At 40.9% G+C, this 22,816-nt stretch overlaps 1 protein-coding gene across 1 annotated transcript in view; it reads right to left on the bottom strand.

Moving 5' to 3' along the window:
• The window catches only part of LOC111870752 (lachesin-like), a gene marked incomplete at its 5' end in the record, with an annotated part of 69,709 nt that overhangs the window by 33,549 nt on the left and 13,344 nt on the right, over positions 1-22,816 (bottom strand). Inside the window, one exon of the mRNA XM_023863270.2 lies at positions 12,986-13,105. Within this exon, the coding sequence (XP_023719038.1) occupies positions 12,986-13,105 (120 nt within the window). The remainder of the gene's footprint in view (positions 1-12,985; positions 13,106-22,816) is intronic.

The raw sequence follows: 22,816 nt of genomic DNA, 5'->3' as shown, positions 1-22,816 counted from the left end.
CTCTTACAATCGACGTTTCGATAAACTACGAAGCAAGAAGAACACTAATACGTGCTCTCTGTTTCATGCTACTTTCTTGCTTGTCTTTTTCTTAGACTCATCAATTTTAGGATACATATACCTCCGAAACGTCGGTTGAGCTTCAACGGACTATACATTATATATACAAGAAGATATAATTCTTCTAATTAAAGTGGATGAGATGGGCGGTTCATTTAGAATGTCAGGAGTAGAAGAAAAATACGCAATTTTTAGAAGACCTCGTTGGGATCTAGGCCTAATTGAAATATATTAAAGAAGCAGAGTGTGTGAATGTGGACTAGGCTCAGCTAACTCGGGAACGAATACAATGGCGGGCCCTTCTCTACATGATAATGAACCATCAATAAACGGTAGGCAATTTATTAAAAGTTTAGCGACTGCCACCTTCCCAGTGATTTGTTTTTATGTCTGTGTTCGTCAAGGGTAATAAATTATTAGTTACTTTTTTAATGTCTTCGTCATTTATAAAATGTGTTTCATTTACATAATTGAGAAGCAACAAGGGACCCACAATAAATCATTATAATGTACATAGCTTTCTGAAATTTGAATTATTCACTATGTGTTGTTGACTATGTAATGAGTCGATATTCCATAATATTCCTATATAATTCGTATATAGTTTTAAATTTCAATAAAACTCATCCAGTGTGTTTAGCTTTGAAATTAGGAAGTTCCTGACATGTCGCACCAATGGAATAACCAAAAGTTTCTTACGAAACTTCAATTGCCGCACTTCTGGGAACATTTATTCTGATTCATTTTGGGTTTGTGAATGATTCGGTTGAAGCTGCTATGACTTATTTAAGATAAATTCCGGGGATGGTTTGAGGCAGTGAACCACAGTGACGATAAGACTCAGTCTGGTTAGGAGACATCTGGGTGGAGATTATAACAAGAGAAATGAACACGATGCAACATTACAAAACACTCGAACTCGACATCACGTTCTCAAAGAAAAGATCACTTGGGAGGCAAACTGTAAATGGGAAAATAACATTGAAATACACGATAGGGAAATGTATGAGCTGGATTTAAGACACTGAGGATTGGTACTGATGTCAGGTTTCGTAACTAAGTACCGGGGTTTTATAATAGGGACTCTCGTGATTAGCTGAATATTATTTTTCTACGTACGGAATTTTACATCACGAGGACAGTGCAAGTTGACACATGCAATAAAGCTTCGGACTTGCAGTCGAGGGTTGTCTGATTCAAATCTCTGTTGGGATACCTTCATACTTCAACAGAGATTTGTTATGGTCTTACTCAGTAACTTCAGTAACTGGGGTGTTACTTTAAATTAGGCCACGTTCCTTTCCGTGCACACTATTTCCAATTCATTTTATCTCTCTCACCCAATAATTCGATGTTATATGGATTCAGTTGCTAAAAACGTTGTTAACTAAACCACAAATATGAAAGTACAGATAGTTCAATCAAGAAGGAAACTGCGCAACACCGCTGACCGGGCCCAAGATTCCTCACAGACTGCTGCTGTAACTGTAACAGCGCGCGTTTGAGGCGCTAATGACTCATTCTGCTATCAGAGGTTACAGTAGCAATCTGTGAGGAATGTTGGGCCGGGTCAGCGGTGTTGCGAAATTTCCTTCTTAACTGAACGCACTGTAAAACTGAACAACACAAGATTATATAGAGAGATCTCATATCATCAGTTCTCTATCCGGAAGTCTCTTTTAATGAACTGCTCTTAAACGTTGTAATGTTGCGAGATACTGTGTTATTTTAATGTATGAACCTAATTTTAGACAAAGCAGTGTCATACACGATGTGTCCAGGATCCGTTAGGATCCTGCAATTGCCCTGCAATGTGATTTGTTGGTGAGTTGTGGAGTTAAAATTCTTGAAGTTTCAGCTGTGACTATCGATAATTTCAAACCTCAAGCATCGCTGCATCGTGTGTTCTGATCTTCGAATGTAACAGTACTGTTCTGACGCTCGTCGGAAAATGGCGGTTGAACAGACAGCCAACATCAAATTTTGTTTGAAGTTAGACAAAACAGCCAGAGAAGCGTACGAAATGATGAAAAGTGTGTATGGTAGTGATTGTTTGAGTCGCTCCAACATTTTTTGATGGTATGCTTTACTTCGTGACAGCAGGGAGGACATTGAAGACGCTGCACGTTCATCTAAGCCGAGAACAAGTCACACTGAAAAAAATGATCGAAATCCTTGCATCAGACAGATGTGTTTCTGCAAGACTCATCGAAGAGCTTTTGGGAATACAAAGAAGTACTGTGCATCAAATTTTGACCGAGGATTTGGGCAAACGGAAGGTCTGTGCTCGGTTTGTACCGCGCGCGCTGTCAGGCGATGTAAAATATACAACATGCACTGCAAAGACATATTACGGTCGGCCAAAATGATACAAAATTTACAAAATCGATTGTTACTGGTGATGAGACATAATGTTTTCAATATGAGCCTCTCATAAAGCGGCAGAGTGCAGCGTGGTTGAGCCCAAAGAAGCCGAAACCAAAGAAAGTGCAAATGCAAAAGAGTCCAGTAAAGACACGTCTAACCGTTTTCTTCGATTCCAAAGGAATCATTCATAAGGAATTTCTGCCAGAAGGTCAAACAGTGAATTCTGATTATTATCTCTGAGTTCTCAATCGTTTGTGGGCGAGAATTCTTCGAATTCCACCTGAATATCAAGAGTAAGGTTCCTGGTGGCTCCTCCACGACAATGCCCCACCCGACAAATCGAAGATCTTGCGCGATTTTTGGCCAGAAAAGGGATCACAGTCCTTGATCTTCCTCCGTATTCGCCAGAGTTGGCTGCAGTAGATTTTTGTTTTTTCCCAGAAGTTAAGTTGGCGATGAAAGGAGACCGTCACGACACCATCCAGGACATCCAAAGTGAATGTACCGCAATTTTAAATGCGATTCCACAAAAGAAGTACCGTGGCTGTTTTCGAAAACTTTTCAATCGATTCCAGCTATGTGTTGATTCAGAAGGAGATTATTTTGAATAAAAAGTGTGAAATTTTGAAAATAATTCACGTCTTGTACTTTTAATGAACACAGTCCTAACCGAACCTGGACACACTGTGTAGAATTGTACACTCATGGATAAATAATAAGCGAAAATATTATCTTGAAAATCTGCAGTTCATTCTGCAAAAAGTTTTATGCTTCTCCCGCTCACTTAACGACACTGCGGTAATCTTCCTGGCGCTTAAAAATTAATTATGAAGTAGTAATACAAAGTATTTCCAAAATCGAAAAAATAAAATACAAATGCTTACGGAATATGAAAGTTTAACTCAAAAAGTATTATCATTCAAAATTCAAAACTGCAGACTGCTAAACAGCCTAAACACGATGAGTTTTATTTTGTTGTTTCTGGTTTGAAAATTATAACCCACGAAAACCCCGATAATAATATAGAATCACGTTTTATTTCTTTGATACCCTATTAGCAATTTCATCTGGAAGAACACTCTACAGAAAGGTCTCCTAATAAGTACATATCTATCGAATTAAGCAAATTAATGTTACATTTGAAGTTCTGATGACGGTGATAATAAGGAGTTTTATCTCCTAGGATTTAACGCCGTGCAGTCCAGCAGAATTCTTTCGGCACCTCGGTGGACTTTACCGGCTTACAGCTCGAAATATGTCAGAATATTTATAAATGCTTTTGGACCATAATTCGTGTTAGATATTGTAATATTAATAGGTAGACAACGGCGCGATAAACACCTTCTTGCTTAAGACCACGCAACAATAGGACAAATGTTTATAACTCGTTGCTAGGCAACAGTCAGAGCGCCAATGGACCGTCGAGATAGTTATCACGTGATTTATTTTCATTGTGGTCTGCGCCACTCAACTATAGAACTGTGCTTTCTGTGTGTGGTCCTTGTCGAGAAGATGTATGAGAAGTGACTTCACTTGAGTTCCGAAGTTTCAAGGGAAAAGCAATATATCCAGAAGATGAATTAGAAGACTTAGTGTGTGACGTTACGTGTGTTATAATTACAGTAATCCTGAGAGCGTAAGAACTAATTGTAGTTATGACTACTGAAGATCCAATAAACCGATTCACCAACCCAAACCGCGTCTTAGCCACTGAAACACGCGACAACACAGGATGTCCGGATGAAAGGTAACCAAAATAAGATCATTATATCTCAGAAATAATTTATTATACACATTAATGGGTTACCCCATTACAAACTATCCAGTTTCTTTCTGCGTATATAAATTTCTCAGTTAATTTAATTGTGGGCTCCCTTGGTGGCACGACAAATATCCAGGCTTGAAGCATGCTTGGTGTTACCGTAGCCACAGCGTTCCTTATGCGGGCTTTCAGGTGTTGAAGCTCGTTGATCTTAACCTGGTAGACAGTGTTCTTCACATAACCCCACAAGAAAAAATCCACTGGGGCTAAATCTGGCGACTTATGAGGCCAAGCGATTGGTCCACCTCTGCCAATTCATATCCCAGCCATCTCTCTGTCCAGATGATTCCTAACATGGTGGCAAAAATGTGGAGGCGCATGCGCGTAAGCCGGGTATGGGGAAAAAAAAAACTTTCAGAGTTTACCTTTCTGATGACATAAACCGGATACGTGTATGACAGTAGTTTCCGAGATATAATTTTCTTTTTATTTTGGGTACCTTTCATTCGGACATGATATATATTGACAGCCAGGTATATCGCTCCAGACTTAAACAAACAACGAGAAGGAAGGAGACTGGTATTCAGAATCAATTTCAAATTTATCTACTACTGGTGCCATGAGATAGGTAAATGCTGGGCAATATGAACCTGAATAATCCGGACGCCTCAATCATTTTATTCAAACATGTTCAATCGAAAAGAGATCCCTCTTTTCGTTAATTATACAGCGTTCATATAAGAACACGTATTAATTTAATCCGTCCATCTAACAAGTCTCATTTGTCAGAAAACTCTACAAAACTTTATTAAATTAAGCCTTAAGTAAAGGAACGGAAAAATTTAATATACAACATCAAAGGAAAGCTGTTCGGGATTACATGATTAAAAGTTATTTATATACATATTTCTATCGAAATAAGAGAGAAAAGACAGCAAAATGATCAAATTCAGATGATGTAAATTCTAACTACACTAAACTAATTTAAACTTTCCACTGGCATAGTTTGCTTTTCTGATATACCCCAGCTTAATATTCGTATGTCCTTGCAATTGGCGCTTCACCAAAGATATAACATTGTAAACCTTGTCTGAGGCTTCTGGATTTTTTGGCCTTCAGTTCTATAAACCACCATCGAATACCCCGCATGTCATAAGTAACGCTATAAATTCCGTTGTGTGGACAGACATACATATTGTCACGTGAACGAGTGACCCTCGGCAGGATTTGGATTAGATATCGGATTTATTGACCATTTTACCACACAACTCGTAACTGCGATTAATCATAGCGCCATTAGCGCCACTAATTTTCACACTGTATAAATCAGACGGTAAATCTTCTCCAGCCTCCAGTGTCTTCACTAGAAGTTCTCTAGTAACGGCTTCTAACAATGGTTATGCTTCTGCTTCCGGGCTCAAGTCCTCTCTCAGTGGCGGCTCCCTTCAAACTGCGAATTCTTCAAGTCAAAGTCGCATTGTGACTGACGATCAGTCAGTCAGTCAGTCAGTCAGTCTGTCTTGGTGACGAGCCTTATCTCGGACTCATGATCAGATATTAGTTTCCGTTTGATACTTACTGTTCTATCTACGTGGGGCGCCCCCTCTGACGAGAAGACGAGTCTGTCTTTTGTCAGAGTCACAGTCAGTAGTTAGTATGTACAGTATATTCACAATTTACATTTAATTAATGTATGTATATACAATATATGCCGGTCACGGTAGCCGAGCGGTCTAAGGCGTGCACTGTCTTTGCTCGCTCGGAAGCCGGGATCGTGGGTTCGAATCCCACTGAGGGCATGGATGTTTGTGTGCGTTTTTCTGTGTTTGTCTACAGGTAGAGGCCTTGAGACGAGCTGATCACTCGCCCACGGAATCCTACCGAATGTGTTAGATCTAGAAAAACCGAAGTGAACGGAAAAGTTCATGGAGGTAGGCCTAGGCCCACTGGGGCTGTAGTGCCAAGGGGAAAAAAATTATATATATATATACAAGATCTCTGTCAGTCCAGATTCAGTACAGCAGCTCATGCTCTACTTTTAGTAGCTTCTGCTACGACTGTCCAGTCACTTGAAAGGTTGTGTATTCTTGTTCCAGTTGTCCTCCTTATAAACTCTTGCTACGGACCGCAGTGGAAATTCCCGTTTCGAAAGTAACTTTATCGTTGCGCACGGACTGTTGTCGCGGGAATCTGTTTGTTTGCGATCGTTGTCTAGAAACGGTTCTACAGCTTTATACAGGATAACCATTTCACAGCAATTAACTACAACCCAACCCAACAATATCAAAAAATCACAAACCGCTAAAACAATGTAATACAAATAGAAATACACAAATATGAACCGCACAGCCCCAAATCTACATGCCACAATAAGGCTACACAAAGTAAAGACACCCATTAGACCAATAATAAATTGAAAAATTCCCCCGCTTATGAATTGGTGAAACATTAGCAAAACACTACACAGTTATTTACACCTGCCAGACACACAAAATATTTGAAACTCTAACCGTCTGAGGGCAGACTTGCAGTCCATCGAACTCAACAAAGACATGCGAGTCTGTTCCTGTGGTACAGAGAACCTGTATACCGACATACCAAAAATGGACATTATAAACATAGTTAATAATATATTAGAAAATAATCAATGAATTGACAAGAATATGCAAAATGGAACATCACACATATTACAAACAGTGATGAAACAAAATTACTTTCAAGTTGGCCAAGAGTACTATATACAAACTGATGGGTTAGCTGTGGGTGCTCCAACATCATGAATACTAGAGCGAACACATACACAACACATGGAACATAAACACATATATCCAGTCTTAATAAATCAGCAAATTGTTACTTACTTTAGATATGTTGATGACATATTTATGATATGCGACCAAAGAAAAAACAAACACAGAACACAAACTCGACGAATTTAACAAACTACAACCACCCATAAAATTCACTATAGAAAAGAACTGCAGGAATCGATTAATTTTCTATATCTCACAATACATCGTAAAGACAAAAATTTGCAATTCGAAATATACAGGAAACCGACACAAACCGACATTATTTTTTTCTTTTTATTGCTAGTGGGGTGGGACTAAGTCCCTTGCACTGCGATCACTTCTGGCCTATTGTACCATCCCAAGATGATAGGTGAGAGTGATTGTGGAGCAATTGGTAGAATGAAGATTGGCAGGGGAAACCGAAGTACTCTGAGAAAACCTGCCTCAGCGCCACTTTGTCCACCACAAATCCAACTTGAACAGACCCGGGATTGAACCCGGGCCGCCGCGGTGGGAAGCCCGCGACTAACCGCTTGAGCTATGGCGCGGCCGTCAGGTATTAACTACCTCATATATTGACTACACACGTATCTAATAACCGAAAAAAGGAAAAAACACATAAAGGAACACCATCAAGAACAAAACGAGTATAACACAAACCTAATCAGCAAACCACCTCCACGAAAACAAGAACAAAACGAGACTCAATACTAAAAAAACAAAATGGGTTACCTTCATATACAGTGGCAAAGATGCAAGAAGAATTTCGAAACTTTTTCAAGACACGCGAGTAAAAATGGCCTTCCATACATAGAACACAATATAAAATATATTAAAGCCCCAGACACAAAGAGACAAGCACGGCAGAAGGGGCATTTGCTAAGTGAAATGTCTAGATTGTCCATTGAAATGCATTGGGCAAACTGGATGAACTCTTATCATCAGATATAAAAAGCATATCCATGCTATCAGAAGCAGCAACAGTAACTCTGGATATTCAAGCCACATACTGAACACGGGTCATACACGTGGAACCATATACGATACTACGGATGTCATAAGAGCGGGAAGGACGGGAAAACATCTGAATACTTTAGAGAAGTATCGCGTTTATAGAATCAGTAAAGACAACCTACACATGAACGACATATAACGACACACACAACCCAATATCGAAATATTACACAAGCTTTACACAAGATAGCAGCATCCCCCCCCCCCCAGTTACGTTATAAAAGCGGAATTAGGCACGCGGAATATTCATTAGGTCTACACACACGGAAGACCACTACCACACAGGCAGGGGACTTGCGTGAGTGCAACGATGTAAACAAAATATAACAAAATTAAGAATAATAATATGTACAATATGTATATCCTTTACGTATTGCAGATGATAAGTACATCAGTATTTTGAGAGCTACATACACACAGACAGCCACGACGCTGCGCAACTGATGCAGAAAAAGAAAATATACACAATGGTGTTTGGATAAAGAAAGACAGCCTTCAAGCAAAATTTTGAAAGAAAAAAAATTCAATTTTAACTAGATTTTATTGATTTTGTATTGATTTTAATAGAGTCCATTATTTTAAATTAGGACATATCGCATTCATATGTGACAGTAGACGTGGGATATACCACACAGTGAAAGAGCTTTTGGCAAAAGAACACCTGATGATGGCCATATACGGCCGAAACTTGATGTGAAATTGAGGAGAAGGAAAAAGAGAAAATAAATACGTTGCACTGCGGACGGACGTATATTTTGTGAAAAGTATATTAATGCAAAAAAAAAAAAAAACTCGGTGGTTTTAGTCGGCAAGCGAACTGTACCGACCGAGAGACCGCCGCATGTCAGCGAAGTTAGTGCCAACTTTAGCGGGTAGAGGTCGTGTGGTCAGCGCAACGAATCCCCACGGCCGTTAATTTCTGTTTTCTAGACTGGAGCCGCTATTTCCTTGAAATAGCTCCTCAATTTTCCTTACGAGTCTGAGTGGATCCAGTTCCAGACCCACTACTTCTCAGAAAATCAGGTAACTCCGGGAATCGAACCCGGGACCTCTGGATCTGTAGCCAGGAACTCTGACCACTAGACCACAGAGGCGGTCATATTAATGCAACAGGATGCTTAAATACAATATTAATGTTAAAAATATCAAGGTAAACCTTAAAGAAAGAGAACACTTGGAAACCCCGATGCGTAAATCGGAAGATAATACAGGGTGATTCATATAGAACCGGCCCGACGAAATGAGCTGTAACATAAAATATACCATATAGATATTAAAGTAATTTACACATATCTTATCTTGGATTGTGTGCCGTGATCAGAGCAGGTGTTGAAAGTGTCCGCCGTTTTCAAGTAGGCACTAGAAACACTCGCTGTTTAACAGTGTACTCCATGACTGTCGCCTGCGCACTGCAGACACGTTTCGGGATTGTCCTTGACCTTGCAGCATAAGGGCTGCCACTTGTCGGATCATGCGCACACCATTCGACTCAGCACGGCCCACGGATTATTATGTCGTAATTGTGAGCGGTTATATGCATCACCTGTGGAGTTATTAGCAAATTCATCGGGCCGGTTCTATACGATTCACCCTGTACTGAGAAGGATTGTAAATAAATAGGATGCGAGACTCCAGATTGGTAAAATTGTCATCTAGTTCGTAACACCATCCAGTGACGCAAGAACTTGGAGTAGAGGCATCACACTAGGCTTATAATCGAGAAGTCCTCGGTTCGAAAATTACCGGCAAACCTGCGGTCCTGAATAGGCTTTTCGTGACTGTTCTCGGTCCCTCCAGACCAGTGATGATACCTCGTTCAGCTCATGATAACTTTCTGTTAAATTTACAATTCATCACTTACCAGTTAACCTAAGCCTCCACGGTGTATAAAAGTGGTACGGACATCGTCTTGAAATGTGCCCCCCCCCAAAATGAAGGACCGGTGGCGGATGCTTGCGAGCATGAAGTGAATTTCGGTTCCGTGAAATAAGAGGAATTCTTAGCCGTCTGAGCAAATATCACCTTCTGAAGGAACACTCTGCTTCATGTAGTCACAACCCTGCATCTGTCTTCCGATCGTTAGCTGTCAGTGGGAATAATTCCTGTTCAATAAAATGTATTCGGAATTTAATTAGCCGGGACTGAGTATTATCACAGTCTAGCGGCAAAATAATGCAGCCAGTGAAATTCGAGGAGGCTTGAGCTGAGGGGAGGTTCTTTCGAGTAGCGACTAGCGGACGGAGAGCGAATTAATTATTAATATTATTTGCATATTTCTCGCATTACTCTCGAGCACGCGGGGTTTTGCAGTCCAGGGTAAATGTCTGTGGACCACTCCCCTTTCATGTCTTCGCGGTTTGACCCATGCACGGGCTACTGGTCTGCTCCCCCCATTCTACACTGATGAGGCCTCCATGGGGACAGGCGTCACCAGGCCAACGAGCGCAGACTGAAAGGAAGGAAAGTAGCAGGCCTCTCCGTGTATCGGCAAAGGGCGCATGGGCATTGCGTGGGCTTCAGCTGCTCTCATTGACTGACAACTGAACGAGATGACTCGCTGATTGAGGCCGGATCATTTCTCGGTCCTAGTTTGAGGATTAAGGAGTTTCAAGTGGTTCGTGTTCTCTATGATATGTCTGGCACCGAATAGAAAGTCTTTTTTCGGCAGCATTTAATCATTTTAAATTATTTTACGTTTTATTTACTTAGGAATTTTTTATTTATCAGCACGGATTCATTTGATTTCGGTATTTAGCTTTCAGATTCCACAAAACCAAGATAATCTTTCCTTATATGAGCAAATATTAGCTCCTCAGGAAGACTACTGGGTTAGCTAAAGTTACAAGTAATGTTTCCTTATGCATAACTGACCACCGCGCCATGAGGACCTATGGGGGAACGCATTCTTAACATTGTTACCAGACCGAAGTCACTGGTCATCTTCCAACCCCAGCCACTTTGCTTCAAGGGACAGAACTCCCCTATTAGCCATTTGATAGGTTTATTTATTGATTTAACATTTATTTAAAGACGACGTCAAGTGTGCAGACCCTTTAGCGTCAAAGGATAGGATGAATACTGAACAATGAAATGAAAATTATATGGAATTGTGCGGTCGTGGCCTAATCTGAGGCCCTATTCCAGTTTTTCTTTTGTGGAGGTACTGAGAAAAATCACAGAAATTTTCAGTACAAATATCCGCTGTCCGGACTGAGATTTGATCACTGGATCCCTTAAATATGAAACAGGAGTACAACTCATTCAACGGAAATAGTCTGTGATTTTTCGCAGAAAACGACGATTTAACAATGGTTCAATTCAAAATGTGCTTTCTGTTTGTAATACAACAAGCAAAACTCGTAACTTGGCCGCACCATAGCTCAAGCGGCTAGTCGCTGGCTTCCCATCGCGGCGGCCCGGGTTCGATCCCGGGTCTGATCAAGTGGGATTTGTGGTGGACAAAGTGGCGGCCTTGTATAAGCCTAACTCTGTCCCTTCTATGTCCCTTCTAAGAGTACCATCTTCTGGGATGTAGTACTGAGTAGCCCGATAAACCTTCAGCGCTTCGGAGGAAAAACTACCTCCAATTTAAGGTAAAAATTACAAAACCAAGGGAACACAATAAGAAGCAAGTAGCGAACACAGCGAAACTGCTTTCTTCTTTCTGTTGAGTGCTGGGCTCACTGTTCCACCCTGAAGATGGAGATGGCAAGTTCCTCCGAAACGTCGGTGAACATCTAGCGGACTATACGGCGTTACTTATAAGAAGTTGGCCCCGCCATAGCTCAAGCGGTTAGTCGCTGGCTTCCCACCGCTGCGGCCCGGTTTCGATCCCGGGTCTGGTCAAGTGGGATTTGTGGTGGACAAAGTGGCGCTGGGGCAGGTTTTCTCCGAGTACTTCGATTTCCCCTGCCAATCTTCATTCCACCAATTGCTCCACAATCACCCTCACTTATCATCTGGGGCTGGTACAGTAGGCCAGAAGTGGCCGCAGTACAAGGGACTTAGTCCCACCCCACTAGCAATAAAAATGATACATCCAAGAAATTGGTACTCTTCATAGTCACGGCTGTGAGAACGTCAGCCATCATTTTCTTCATTCGTGCTACATAGACCGTTCATCTCACTTTTACACATTTAAGCGCGCTTGTACATGAACCTAATTATTGCGATGTTCCTCCTTCGATTCTACAGAGAACGAAATGGTGACTATATGACAACTATATGACAAATCAATAGACCTCACAAGTGAGTTCAAGTACGTATTTAGGAAATCTGCCAACATTGGATGATGCGAAATCCTTGGGAAATTGGAGCAAATATTCAAATGTCTAAAGGGGAAATAAGGATGATTATAAATTATGAAGAATGCCGTCTTCTGGAATGTGGAGCCGTGTAGATATTGCGTAAACCGATGTTTCGGAGGAAAGAATCGCCTCCATCTTCAGAGTAGAAAAATCTGCAAGCGAGGAACCAGCGTGAGCATGAAGCTGCAGACTGAGGAAAGGTCTCATAAAAATTTAATTGGCTTCATTGAAATTTATTATATTCTTTCTAGACTTATATTTCACTTTGCTTCAAGCATCCAAATTAATTCGAATATGTTATCTTCAGGAAGAATGCCGTCTTCTTGGTGTTTTCGACTGGTGGCTCTGTCTGCTGTCACTTGCACACGGTGGTTCCTCGCTCGCAGATTTTTCTACACTGAAGATGGAGGCGATACTTTCCGCCGAAACGTCGGTTTACATAAGATCGACACTGCGCCACATCCAAGAAGACGGCATTCTTCATAGTCACCGCTGTTAAGACCTCAAATCTTATATGTTACCTTAACATTCCGAGATCATATCCCCGTATTAATATTTTTGTACTAGCGTATTGTTTATATGAGTGGTCTTCCAAAATAATTAGTTGCATTGCAATTGAGATGTATAGCAAACGTTATGTCTTTAAGTGAACTTTAACTGGAGAAGTATCAGGGCCCACTTACCGGATTCCCTTGTCCAGTAGTTGATGGCTTTTGGCGACGCTTCTACATGACACTGCAGAGTAACGTCGGTGCCTTTCGGCGCACCTACCAGTTGGTTTGGGACCTGGATGAGTGGATGAACTGAAAATGAGAAAACCCTCTGTTTACATCTTATTTGTTACTTCGTGGACAGTTAAGAATTTAACCCATTGAAGTCAGAATTTCAAAAAAATAATATTTAAATTTTATATTTTCATGTTGATCTGTGCATCATTGTAATATTCAGAGTTGTTTGTTATCACAATACAGTAACCTGAAACATAAGTTCTTAACACCAATTTAAAATTATAATTTTCGCGATATATTTCGGCGCTCACGATTCAGGGGTTTATATTTAGTAATAAAAATAAACTAGTTCAAGACTTTTGACAGTTTTAGAAAATTTAAATAAAATTTTAAAAGTTTTTAATATGACAATCTTACGTATAAAATGACATTGTGCATTACAAACAACGTATATTAATATCGCTGAGCTGCATATAGGAATTTTCACAATAAAATATCAATAATAACAGTAAAAAAATCTGTGAGACACGAAGTTTGTGGAATAAGAATTTATAATTTATGTGTTGTGCTCAGAATTCCTTCAGTGATTTTATCTATATATCGCTCTTTTCTCCAGGGGGCACACAGTAGAGTAGTTGCTTGAGGTACTATGCTTCAAGCCGGAAGGTGGCGGATTCGATTCCCGATAATATACCTGACTTTTTGTATTGATCTAATCCTTCCAGCCGCACTATGACCCTGCAGTCGACTCAGCCTCTACCATAAATGAGTACCAGGAATCTTCCAGGGGGGCAAAGAGGGACCGGGCCCTAAGGCTGACAACCCCACAGCCATCTGAAGGCCGATGTATAGAAAATGTGGGTGCCTCGAAGTCCCACTACCATGTGGTTTTGCACGGCCTGTTACCTTCTATCTCTTTTTTCTCCCTTTATCTTCCGCCTTATCACAGTTTCTTTCATGCTGAAGGATAATTTGTTAAATTGATATGTTACCTAGTGTCGAATGACTATAGAATGACCACAGGATTGGAAACTATGCTGCAGGAAATTGAAATAAACTCTCTTAAGGTACTAGGCCACGAGAGGCTAAGGAAGACAACAAGAAACCGGGCTGATTCTCGATCGCACAGTACAAATAATTACTTCCGCAAGTGAAGAAGTGCCGATCACAGTGGTCGAGCGGTCTAAGGCATGAAATATCTGCTCTCGCTCGAACGCTTGGATCGTAGGTTCGAATCCCACACAAGGGATGGATGTCTGTATGGTGTGCGTTTATTCTGTTTGTGTTGTTCTGTGTGTAGGTAGAGGTCTTGTGACGGGCTGATCCCCCGTCCAAGGAGTCCTAACGACTGTGTATAGGATCAAGATACTGAAACAGCGGCCAAGGCCCAACAAAGTCTGTACAGTCACAAAAATAATAATATTATATAATAATAGAATAATAATAATGAATTATTATTATATAATACAAAGAGGGTTACTGAACTTAATTTTGTACTTAGACGCTGAACGCATTAATGGACCGTTAGGAAGCGATGTAACAAATATCCTTGTTCAGAACTCAGTTCTGAAGATGTTAATACGGCGTAGTGCTGCACTCAAGTCTTGATGCCCCATTTACATGCGACGTCATGCGTCGCAGTTTGAAGACGAAACGAAACACTAAAGCTTTTTGACAAGGGACATATGGTTACTGTTGGGAGGAGTATTAGGGTCTTGCGTGGGGTGGGAGGGTAGAATTTGAGGCCCTGAGGGGAGGAAGCACCCTTCTAATAGAAGCGCATCCGTCATCGGTGTCAAATGCAGTTACCCTTCCCACTCCTATGACGTCACACTGAAACTGATACACAGCCGATTAATATCCAAGGGACGAAAAACTAGAGAAAGAAAAAAATGTGAACGGAAGTCGCTATAAAGCAGCTTCACCTCGGCCCGCCCTCCCTTCTCTGCACACCCCTCCAACACACAAAAAGCGATTCTGAGAACACACTTCGCCACAGCATATTTTATTTTTTATCGTCTGTTAGGCGGACATATCCTTTCTTCAAGATGCCAACACAGTAAAGGATGATTTTCAATTTCGCACTTGGCACAGTTTATTTACGCTTACCCTTCGCACAGAACCCTCGAGGCGCTTCGGGGGGTGCGGGAGGAGGGTTCCATTCTCCATGTCGCTGAGACGTGAGTGGTCTCATCGGGAGTCGGACTGAATTCTATACGACTCGAGGAAGCCGATATATAAAGCGGGTGAAGTACTGAAGGGTCCGCGCCCCCCCGCAGCAGTCGTATTAGGGCACTGCATTTGTATGCTTCAGGGTGATCAAATAAAAAGAGAACTGGATTTAAAACTACGGGAGAAGTGATAAATTCATATAAAACCACTGCCGCTAGATCTGAAGAACAGATCATCTGGGAGATCCAGTCACAGATGTAAAGATACTATTAAAAAGGAAATAGGGTCTGGAATGGCTACAACTGAATCGGGAAAGGGGCCATACCGGGTTCCCGTAACGCAACACTGAACTTTCAAATTTAATAATAGGCGGTAAATACAAGTATTTACCTTAGCTGAGTTACTGTCATCTACTGAGGAACAGCTCTGCTCCATAGAATTAACTCTTTAGTGCGGTACATAAGCATTCATTTAGTTAACCGGTCACATTTGCTATAAAATTTTAGTGTGGAAGCCCCGCTTTTTAAGAGCGAGGAGTTGCAATGATTAAGATGGATATTAGAGAATTAGTATGAGGGGCTGGGAAATGGATGTAAAGTGCTTGAGATTAGGGGTCAATCATAATAGAATTCTTTCCACATGAAGAAGAAATTACAGATAATTTTCCTAATGTTTTTATATGAAAAATTGGACCGAAAACAAATTAAAAAGGAATAATATTCAACTTCAGAGCCGCATCATCGCCAAGAAGTGTAAACCTTGCTAGGATGCACCTGATTTTGGATCCAATACAACATCGGATAAAGTGATGTTAAACTTCTAGCTTTCTATTTGGAGTAACCTACTCAGGTAGAGTAGTGTATGTAGATTGCGTTTCATGTACGGTTTTGCAAAGTAAGTAAAATAGAGAGACATACAATTACACAAATTGAGGGACCAAATATACGAGTCATAAATCTTGAACCCTTCAGTAAGAAGTCCCCCTTTTTCAACCACATTTTATTACGGCAATTCTTTGTCTTGTTGTTCTTGCAAACATTCTAGATGCTGAACCTCCCTCTAAAAAGCGCTGAATTTAAACACTGAACTCGGTAAATTTAATTAATTCTATACCTACTGAACACAGCCATATAGTTTATCCTACTGAAATTTTGTTCATTCAAGTGACGTTTCAGTGTTCGTCCACTGAAATACCAAGTTCAGGTGTCTGAATCCCACCCAAGTTATATGGATTTTATAAGGGTTCATCAATCTATTTTTCTCTGTGGTTCTCCAATTTTGCAAGTTTTTCTTGGAAGGAAAACCCCGCGAAAAGTTTATATGGACTAATATTTTACAGTAGAATAGTAACTGTATGTCTCATTTGTTCTAACTTTTAAAGAAAATAAATTTCTTTCACAGATTTTTCATCTGCGGTTCGTTTGGGTCTCTAAATAAAGATTCCTTGTTTCCCTAAACATCCACAGCAAAGGTAAAGTTTTCCCTGTGCTTAACTAATAAAGCACTGTACCATGAAGGCGTATGGGGGAGTGGACTCTACATTACAGATTGGCAGAATTTGTTTGATACCGTATGTCCAACACAGAGAGAACTTGGCAGTAATAAAAAAAACAGGATAGATATTCTGTTATTATCTCAGTTTTCGGCTTCACATCACCTCCGGTACTCCCACAATTTCCGCCCTCTCGCTTTCCACCTGCCCCTGTTACTCGGCTTGCTGATCGGCCCCATTGTACTAACCGCCATGACGTCAAATTGAATTTCACGGCAATAGTTTGAATAGGCAGGATTTACGGCTACATCACGGAACCAATAATTCGCTAATGCAAAGCCCCTACTGAGCCGAGTTCTAACTAATATATTAAACCTTTCCTTGGTAATTTTTAAACAAGAAGTATTACAGCGTTCAAAACACAAATCCATTGGGCACAAAATTCCCAGAAAACTGGGAATCATACATAGAGAGTCCACTAATTATTTGTATCTCCCGCCAAAAGTACAACCCTCTGGAATATGACGCCATATAATTTGGTAAGTAGGTACCAAAATTTCGGAAGAAACTGATACCTTCATTTTCAAAGTAGAACAGTGTGCCTGCAACTGTCTCCAAAACGTTGGTCCCTATCTAGCAAATTATAAGGCGCAAGATAACAGGACACCGTATTCTTAATGTCATTTAACTCCCTGATATTCTGCAGTACCATACATAGTGTGACGTACAGTTCCGGTGCTAAGCAGTGAATCTGTAAACGGCGGCCGTTTCTAGGTAACGCCCGCAACAGACGCGCACGAAACAATAGAAGAACGGTGTTTATATGTGGTCCGCGCCGAGATGGTTGCTGTTCAATGGCGCGAAAAGCATGCCTTCACAATGAAATAGGTACTGTGTTTCCTTTCCATGGAGTTATCTTGAAGAAAATTGGGGCGACCAAGGCACCCCCGTGTGAAGGCGGGATCAAGTATATTCACCGTAGCCCTGTGAGTCGTAGCAGGAGATGAAAAGCTAACCCAGTGTCTGGGGGTACAACCGGACCACCTTCTTCCTTGAGGATATAAATACGAGGACCTGACCCTACAGGTTGGGGGAATCTCGAATCTGAGACAGTAAAATATGGTCATGGGTCCCGCGGGACTCGGACCCGAGAATGATTGCGCTGGTGAGGACCAGCAACAATTGTAAATGACAGACCCACCCTTTCGTGAGAGAGAATGTTACATAAGGATTATAACCGCAAGCGTTCAGTTGGATAATAAAATTACTGGTCGTGAGTCTCAAGGGTCTTGTCGTCAGGACGAACTGATTGGCGGCAAACCGACAGTCGTAAAGTAATTCTGACTCTGACTCTGGCCCAGGCAGTTGTGAGTTGAGAATTCAATGCTGCACGGGAGGCTGTGAAGACAAGAGGTCACGGCAAGAGAGCGACTGTGAAGGGCAGACTTTATATGTGATACCTGTGGTGCGTAATTCAGTGAGGTTGTTATAGTTCTTGTGTCAACATCCGTTGCCAGGAAACGGCTAGTGGAGACTGTAATAAACTGAGGACACTAGTCAGTGTGTGATAGTGATCTGTAAAGTGTAGTCACGAGTCGTGTGTAATTGGTCACTAAATTGAGTCACCAAACCAAACCCTCCAATAGTCACACACAAGTCGTGAGAATGTTTCCTTTCTATTGTGATATTTAGAGGCGATTTTACTATCGAATATTGCGTCAGAAGTAGGATAGTGGATAACTGATTAATTACGAAGGATCTGGAAGGAAGCGGTCGTGACTTAACCGAAGTTTATCCCGGAATGTTCATAGAGGGAGTGAAGGAAACCACAAAAACTGAGTCAGATATCCGGTGTCCCGCTCAAGATACGAACTGAACACCTGTAAATATAAGTGCGTTGCATTACGTTCAGACAAACGTATTCAGATATCCGTTTGCTACAAACGCTTTGTGTTTCAGACTGCTTCAGTTGCATTGGATATACAGTATACAGCCGAATGAATTGATGTTCATGAAAGATAAGCATGGAAACGTTTGAAAAGAGATGACCTGGGGAAAGCGGAGGAAACCAGGCGAATAATCAGCCAATATAGCCAATAACAGAGTGGAGATTCGAACGGGAAGGAATGTTGCTAACCACCATACCATGATGCTCAGTAGTTATTGCAGCAGTTCAGTTGTTTCGCGCATGTTCCTTAAGAACCACACCCCGAAACGTCATTAGTAAGCGCCTGCCTGGAAGTGGTCACAGTTTCTGGCTACAGATCCAGACTACGCGACACTCTCTATCCGCTAAGTTGGCACTAACTTCGCCGATAAGCGGCGGTCGCTCGGTCGGTAAAGTTCGCTTGCAGACTAAAACCAAGGAGAATGTTATGGTTTCTTGTCTGGCTAGATGGCAGATAAAGAGACGAGAGGATAACATTATGAAGATTATAACGTGGTGCTTGAGTGGTCGGTGATCCTTTTCCGTATTCGGGAAGGGCTGGATTCATACCTGGGCCTGGGAACTAAGATGTCGTCACTGAGGTATTCCGCGATTTCCTCCATTCTGTCCAGGAAAATGTCGGGACAGTGTCTGATACTTAGCCACGATGGCTTCCTTCCACGTTCTTTCAAATTCATTATTCACTAATCGTCCTCTTATTTCCAAATCATGTAGTATAAACTACTAATAGTGACTTTAAATATCATAAATAAATTAATAAGTAATTATTATTTTTTTTTTTGTATTCTGAGTGTCGACATCATGTATATATGGTAGACACTTATCAACATTTCAGAGGAACATTCTACTTCTGTCGTCTGGGAATAAGACATATGCATGCTACATATCTCGTTCATCGCATTGTTTTTATTTAAACACCATAATATATTCGGTGAAGAGTGAAAATGATACAGTTCCTCATTATGTAATTTTTCATATCCGCTCCTAGATGGAGCAGTAGTAATCATAGCCTATATACTCATACATGGGCCTAATCCAGGGGAAATGATAACTATATCTCTTTGATATAAGGGCTGTGTGTTATAGCAGTGATCGCCTCTGTGGTCTGGTGGTCAGAGTTCCTGCCTACAGATCCAGAGTTCCCGGGTTCGACTCTGAGCGCTACCAGATTTTCTGAGAAGTAGTGGATCTGGAACGGGGTCCACTCAGCCTCGTGAGGATAATTGAGAAGCTATTTTAAGGAAATAGCGGCTCCGGTCTAGAAAATCGAGATTAACTGCCGTGGGGATCCGTTGCGCTGACCACGCGACACTCTCTATCCGCTAAAGTTTGCACTAATTTCGCCGACAAGCGGCGGTCTCTCGGTCGGTATAGTTCGCTTGCGGACTACAGGCCACGGTATTTGTTTTTGTTTTTGTGCTATAGCAGTGATGTTTACATATGTATGTTTATATATGTACTATAAAATGAAGCATAATAAATTAGTTGCCATTCACTTGAATTATATACTATCACAATAAATATACATTATTTTGCGTTATAGAAGCTGCAATGTATTTTAAAACACATATATTATGAGCAAAATATTGATGTAATCGTTGGACTGATGCGAAATTCTTCGGGTAACTTTGGTTTAACAGCCTCGTGCCTATTTCTATTGAGATGCCTATTAATAATCTTTCTATATGAGGAATACAATGGTATAACACAATTGTTTTTATTTATTTGTCATACTTATATTAACTCTCACAGTCAGTGGCTGCCGATGTTAATTGCTTAAAATACTGTACGTTATATAACTGCTTGATGACATCTCTCCGCATGATACATGCATGATTTCTTTATTTGTGAAGAATTTTGGTGTAATTATGAAAGACAAATAAGACATATGGTTCATATAAAAATATTTTCATTCTGGGGGTTAAACTACTTCATAATTAAATTCCCTCTTACTTAGTTAGTTAGTTATTGGAGAGGGTGGGGTTCCCCATGCACTTAGACCTGTATTGGTCCATTGTGCTTCCCTCTATGATTTCTACCAGTCTCTATATCCTACCGGTACTGGTGCTTACCATCAGTCCCGCCCAGCCAGCGAGACCGACTCTACTATCTGAAAGGTATCTATAATGCTTTCCCCATCTACCAGAGGTATTAGAGACTGCTGTTGGGCAGGAAACGTCCGTAATTTGGCTAAGTGACCTCCTTTGGAGATATGAGGTTCTTTTACGTGCCGTAAAGCTACGACACGGGACCCACGGCTTAAAGTCCCTCCCGGAGGACTTGTTCCCTGAATTTTTCCGCCCTTAAAAATTCGACGACCTCCGCCGGGTATTTGAACCCGCGTACTACGAGTCATGAGGTGGGAACGTTACCTCTAGACTACGGAGGCCGCTAAATTCCTTCTCAATAAGAGTTTCAGGACAAATTATAATTATTTCTAAAGTTTAACATGAATCTCATCCAGTGTTATGGGGTTAATTAAGCTCACGGAGTATGCCTGAGGGCTTGATATGTAGCCCGAAAGGAAGAACTCTTGAAAAGCAGCCTCTACAGAAAACTAGAAGTGTTGAACAGGTTGGTTTGGAGGCACAGTTTGAAGCTATTTTATGGAAGTACTCGATTCGAGTCTCCGCCGGGATACAGATTATCCTGAACGTGGTTCTACGTTGTTTTACTCAGTCCCTTCTGGCAAATACTAGGATATTATCTCGACTAGGCCACGACTGCTTTTTCTCAAATCCGTTACAATTCTTCATTCAGTAATTATCCTGTCATCTCATGTCACTGTGGACTCTACACTGAAAACTTTGTTAAGTTAACTGCAAAGAGTAAAGAAAACCTAGATGGAAGGACGTTAGAATGGATCTCAAGGGGAGGAGATTTTGAGGGGAAGAGAATGAAGTGAATCGGGTTTTATCCAGTGGCGGAATTCGGTTTGGTTTTATGGCACGTAGACATGCATGTAAAGGTAACCATGAACTACCGCTGTAAAACTGGATTACTTTCTAATACAAGTGCATGTCTACCTTATAAATAACTTGTGCAAATACTAATTATCCATGTCTTCACAAAATCACTACATAAAACACTATATTTTTCGATATAAATTCGGAAAAATCGTCAAAAATATCTAGTGTCAGTGTCGGTTGACTTTGCAACACTCTTGCTCTGTATTTGGCAGGTCTGGGGTGCATATCCCTGCCCGCGGACCAGACAGAGATTCAAATATTTCCGGGCGAATGACGCAATTGCAGACCTTAACTCAAATCAGGCAATGACCAATTCTGTTCACATTATCTTCAATTCGTTATTCACTAATCGTCCTAATGACCGACTGTACAGACTCTGAGATACTGAGAGCGTCGTTAAATGAATTACAATACACAAATACACAAATAAAGAAATACGTTGTCCAGCAAAACGAACACTTTTAACTTTCATTCAGCAACATACAGAGTAGGAACATCATCTGAAAGCGCAGACATGCTGCAGGCGCCATTGTAAACAGGCGGGTTAGCTATGCTCAGCCAGAGAAGAGGGTATGAGGAGCCGGACACCTTGCGTGGATGGGGGAAATAAGAAACCCGTACAGAATTTTAAAGGGCAAAGAATTCTGACTATTGTTTATTTATCTCTAGAACGCAAATAGATGATAAAATTGATGATATGAAGGACAGCTTCTGCGAGAAACTAGACCGTGTATTCGATAAATTCCCTAAATACCATGTGAAAATTTGTTAGGAAAATTCAATGTTGAAGAAGACAGGGAAGACATTTTCAAACCAATAACTGGGAATGAGAGTTTCCAAGATGTTAGTAGTGGTAACGGACTTAGAGCAGCGAACTGTACCATAACCACAAATCTGACTGTCAAAAGTACCAAAGTTCCTACATCGTAACATTCACAAATTTACATCTCCTGTTGGAAAGACTCACAATCAAGTTGACTATATTTTGAGAGATAGGAGACGCCATTCAAGTATGCATAATATACGATCGTTCTAGGCAGCAGATTCTGGTACTGACCATAATTTTTTAGCGATAAAGTTAGGGAGAGACTGGCAGTGAGTAAATAACGCATGGAGCTCATATGTAAAGGTTCAATATCAAGAAATTGAACAAGTTAGAGGATAAAGAAGAGTACCGGGTTGATATTTCAAACGGGTTCTCAACT

This window comes from Cryptotermes secundus, unplaced genomic scaffold (assembly GCF_002891405.2).
Source record: "Cryptotermes secundus unplaced genomic scaffold, Csec_1.0 scaffold263, whole genome shotgun sequence".
NCBI lineage: Eukaryota > Metazoa > Arthropoda > Insecta > Blattodea > Kalotermitidae > Cryptotermes > Cryptotermes secundus.
This window is presented reverse-complemented; position numbering and strand designations above follow the sequence as displayed.